We start from the raw sequence: 5000 nt of genomic DNA, 5'->3' as shown, positions 1-5000 counted from the left end.
GCCTTTGCATCATCCTATACAACAATTTAGGATAACAGTATAAACAAATTAAGAAGCAGACCCATATTGGTTTATCAATCACCTATCTTTTTCATAACAAAAGTAGCTTAATTAATCTATTAAATTTGAATGTTTATACCACAAAATCTTCAGTGACTGTGCCTAGAAGAAAGGTCCCGTCCTTGCCGCGATGAGACTTTACCCAAAGGGCTAATAAGCTCATTTTTTTTCCATGCTCATCTTCCTATATATGAATAGCAATGTAAAAAGTATTAAAGAAAATCTGAAAAGATGTGATGCATATATTTAACCAACACAAAATATGTGAGAAGCAAAAGCATATAAGTCCATTCATACATAATCAGCTTGTTGGTTCGCATAGCTGTCAGAACCCGATCTATGAAATTGATTTTGAGATGCCCGTGCAGCTTTTCCACATTCTGATGCTCTCTGCAGTCATATTCAAAGAGATATATTAAGAAATAATCAAGTTCCAGGATCTGTAGTGCTTGTATTTTGTTGGGTTTCAAATTTGTTCTGTTACCATTGAAATCTTCTCACTCTGTACAGTATGATATTGGCTATCTTCTCAAGTGTTTTTGTTGGATTGTATGGTTCAATCGTTGTCTATCAGGTATATCAACTATACTACCAACGTAATTTCTCTGTCAATAATATGTTATTTGCCACTGTTTTTGTTACTTGTTGATTTTTTGTCCGGAGTTCCATATATTGATCAAACTAAATTAATGGCAGCTAGGCCCCGATACAGAAAGAAATTGTGTATATGTATTTGAATAGCTAATTTGGCTACTGTTGAAAATACATAAGAAGTAAAAGACGCAGACTAAGTGAAAAGAAAAAACAGCTAGCTCCACTGCATACAAATACAGAATAAAAAAGCAGACGTAGTCAGGTTTGGAGGCAATGGTGCTACAAAATATGTTCTCTCTTAATCGAACTCCCGAAAAGTAACCAGTAAACAAAGTTGGAAATAAATCTTTCCATTTAAACAAGGTTATGTTTTACCAAGCAATACATGATCAATGATTGAAAGAAGCAATTAAGAGAAGCTCCATTAACATAAAAAGAGAATGGCTTCAAGGACATTGACAACTGACAATATAACAGGTATACTTAATAAACCACTCAAAAGTTCAGTTTACCAAGTACTTTCAAAATAAGAGTAGCACAAGGAACCAAGTTTTCAACATGCCAAGAGAGAACTAAAAACAAGAATATACAAGCAGTAGGTTTTTACTGAATTGGGCTCCAATTAATCTGAATTTGGGCATCAGATTCTGGGAATTACCTGGGAAGTTGTTGGAGATTGATTACCATTGCAGTTCAACTGTCTCAGATTAATTTATACTTTTACTTTTGAAGGGGTTGTGGTCACAGATTCAAAAACCTGGTTTTATTACTACATGTAGTTATTCCTAAGCATTGTTTCACAGTTCTGTTACTAGGAGCACAAGTAGCAATAAATGTCACAACAGCACACAGGCCAACCTAAAACAGGCCAGCAGCAGGCAGCAAAGCAGAAGAGCATGGACAACAAACACTCATTGCAGACAGCACAGAACCACAATCAACGCCTCAATTACAGGTTGATAGTTCAACCACTAGCACAAAGAAGACACAAAGCAGCACAAAACAGTCAATCAAACAGCACAAAGCAGACACAAAGCAGCACAAAATAGTCTCGTTGGACTGAAAGGGGTAATAAAGTACTCACAATTCACCAAACGAGGCTAGCAATATGGTAGCATTCAGAAATTGCTCAAGGTACAAAAATAACCGAAACCAGACACAAAGCAGCAGTGTTGACAACTATAAAAAGACTAGCAAGGATCACAAATACCAACAGTATGCAAAAAAAATTTGATAGTGGTCATGAAGTAATGTTCAGATTCATTACCAAGCAGCAATTGCACTCGGTCGCTTAGCTTGTCAGGTCAGTAGGTCACTAGGGTAACAACCTCAATTTCCTGAGAAAGAAAAACGATCATGGTTATTAGCAATCACTTCTAAAAGAATATTATACTAGTACCCTGTTCATTATTTGATTCAGTGGAAATTTTATGAAACAAAATAATATGCAATATGGTAGAAGATTTAAATTACCAACCCTAAACTATTATGCTTTGTTAATGTAAAAACGACATATACAACATGCAATATAAATATGACTTATAACCGAAATGAGTATAACTAAATGAAATCTCATATAACACGTGAATAGAAGTTTATAACTCAAATCCAAAAGAAAATAATACACATAAACTTTGATAAAGAATTCCATACACCCAAAACACTATTATCCTAGAAGCTACTCATCATCATTATCATCATCGTCGGGTATATCAAACAAGTCCCTAGGCTTAGTCTTAATAACATGAAACCATCCTTTTTGTATCTCATCCTCAATGTAAAAAACTTGTTTTGCTTGAGAAGAGAAAATGAATGGATCATCTTCCAGATTTTGACCAGTGTGCATCAACTTCGAGAAATTGACACGAACTCTGCCACTCGGGTATGTTTTGAAACCCCTACGTATATCAGCCCAATCACAACGGAACATTAGAACCTTGAAAGAACCATAATAATCAAGTTCTAATATTTCTTTAAGCTTTCCATAATACTCTTGGCCTTCAGCTTCTACCATAATTCCAGAATTTTGTGTCTTTCGAGATCTCTCACGATCCACGGTGTCAAATTTATAGCCATTAATAATAACGCTTTTCATCCTTTTGCTGCAATTGCTTAAACCACCGGCCAAGGCTTTTCTCAATTTCCCTTCTTTTGTGCTATCATCTAGGTTATTTGCCTATAATTCGAAAAAACTAAGTTAAACTCAAATGGTATATAAAATAAAAAAGGAAACTCTAGACTTAGAAGAATATAACCTGGTTTTGCAACCAATCAGAAAATTCATAGATTATCCATTGATTTTCATGACCTGCTCCGACTTGACTCTCTTGCCGTTTTTGATGTATGAAGGCACTTTAGAGATTGAGAAAATTGAGTTATTAAAATCGTAATAATTAATATGGTCAAAAAAATTAATCCATAAAGCTACTTACTCAAGCACCGGTTTCATCTCATCTGAATGAAGCAAAACATAGCGATGTGCTTGCTTTAAACTTTTGTCATCCAGACGGACATTTTCTTTCATCCCAACTACACGACCACCTGAGTAGTATAAATAGTTATTGATGTCTGGAACACCATCTTCGTTCCTCTTGGGTCTGTTGAATATGGTCTCAACACTTTCTAAGTATCTCGAACAAAATGCAATCGTCTCCCATAAAAGGTACCCTTCTGCTATAGATCCTTCTGGTTTCGCTTTATTGCTTACATGAGATTTCAAAAAGGCCAAGTACCTTGAAATATATTGAACAAAATTGTGAACGTGAAAGAATAAGACAAGTATTTTGTGATGTATTCTTATTTTAAAGTTATTAAAAAAATATTAAAGTTTAAGATATTGACCTCTCAATGGGATACATCCACCTATAGTGAACAGGTCCGCCGAGTTTGACCTCATCCACTAAATGAATTAGTAGATGCACCATGATTGTGAAAAATGTTGGCAGAAACTCTTTCTCCATCTTACAAAGAGTCAACACAAGCTTTGACTGAATGGTGTCTAATTCATTTCTATCAATAGAAGTTGAGCATATCTTCTTGAAAAAGTCTGACAATTCATCAAGCAAATCAATTACTTTTGTGGCATTCGATGCCCTTAAAGCAACAGGAAGGATATCCTGCATAAGGACATGATTGTCATGGCTTTTCAGATTAATAAGTTTACGCTGCTTCATATTCACACACTTTTGCAAATTAGATCCATATCCATCAGGAACTTTAAGCTTTTGTAGGACATTTAAAAACCGTTCTTTCCCTTCTTTAGACATGGTGTATGCAGCCGAGGGCAAATAGTCCTTAACACGATTTGGATGAGATTGAGGCCAAAGATGAGATTTTATGTTCCGTGCTTGAAGGGCCAACCTAGCATTCTTATCATCTCTACTCTTCTCCATATCTAAAAGAGTTCCTAAGAAATTGTCGCATACATTCTTCTCAATGTGCATAACATCTAAATTATGTCTAAGAGGATTATATTCCCAATATTCTAATTCAAAAAGTTTACTTTTCTTTTTCCATAGAACCTTATCAACATCATCTTGACCATCATCATCTTCTTCAATTTCATCATTGTCTAGTCTCCCTCTTTTTTTAGAAACAATTTTTGACTTTCCATAAACATACTTAACTCTTTCTTGTTGCTTCAGAATTTCTGTCCCGCTTAAAGGAACAGGAGCAAAACCATGTTCCTCTTTCCCATCAAATAAGTTGGCTTGAGAACGATAAGGATGATCAGCTGGTAACCATTTTCGAGCTACAGGGTAGACAATTTTACCACCAAAACTATACGCACAACCAGAATCGGCACAAGAAGGGCAAGCTTTATAACCTTTTGTACTCCAACCCGACAACATAGCATATGCTGGATAGTCATTTATAGTGGAGTGCAAAGCTGCTCGCATTTTGAAACTTTTTCCGCTATGAGCATCAAAGGCATCTACACCTTCCCACAACAATTTTAGCTCATGGATTAGTGGTTGCAAGTACACATCAATATCCATACCGGGACCAGACTTACCAGGGATGATCAAAGACAAAATGAATGACGTTGACTTCATACAAAGCCATGGTGGCAAATTATAAGGAATTAGGATCACTGGCCATGTACTGTAACTAGTATTCATCAAACGATATGGATTAAAACCATCACTTGCTAGACCCAATCTTACACTACGAGGGTCTTTGGCAAATTCCTCATATCTTTGATCAAATTTTTTCCAAGCTTCACCATCTGCCGGGTGACTTATGATCTTTTCATCCTTGCGGTCAAAATGCCATCTCATGTCCTCTGCTGTTTTAGATGACATGTAAAGCCTCTTTAGTCTAGGGATGAGAGGAAAATACCGCAT

The 5000-nt window shown here is 35.8% G+C and overlaps 1 protein-coding gene across 1 annotated transcript in view; it reads right to left on the bottom strand.

Moving 5' to 3' along the window:
- Positions 1-2332: 2332 nt before the first annotated feature.
- The window catches only part of LOC130465118 (uncharacterized), a 3547-nt gene continuing 879 nt past the window's right edge, over positions 2333-5000 (bottom strand). The window contains exons 1-3 of the mRNA XM_056834108.1: positions 3496-5000; positions 3095-3386; positions 2333-2830 (exon numbers count right to left, since the gene is read on the bottom strand). The exon at positions 3496-5000 is cut by the window's right edge and continues 879 nt beyond it. Of these exons, the coding sequence (XP_056690086.1) occupies positions 2333-2830; positions 3095-3386; positions 3496-5000 (2295 nt within the window). The remainder of the gene's footprint in view (positions 2831-3094; positions 3387-3495) is intronic.

This window comes from Spinacia oleracea, unplaced genomic scaffold (genome assembly GCF_020520425.1).
Source record: "Spinacia oleracea cultivar Varoflay unplaced genomic scaffold, BTI_SOV_V1 SOVchr0_052, whole genome shotgun sequence".
NCBI lineage: Eukaryota > Viridiplantae > Streptophyta > Magnoliopsida > Caryophyllales > Amaranthaceae > Spinacia > Spinacia oleracea.
Note: the sequence above shows the minus strand (reverse complement) of the source record. Positions and strands in the feature narration are given on the sequence as shown.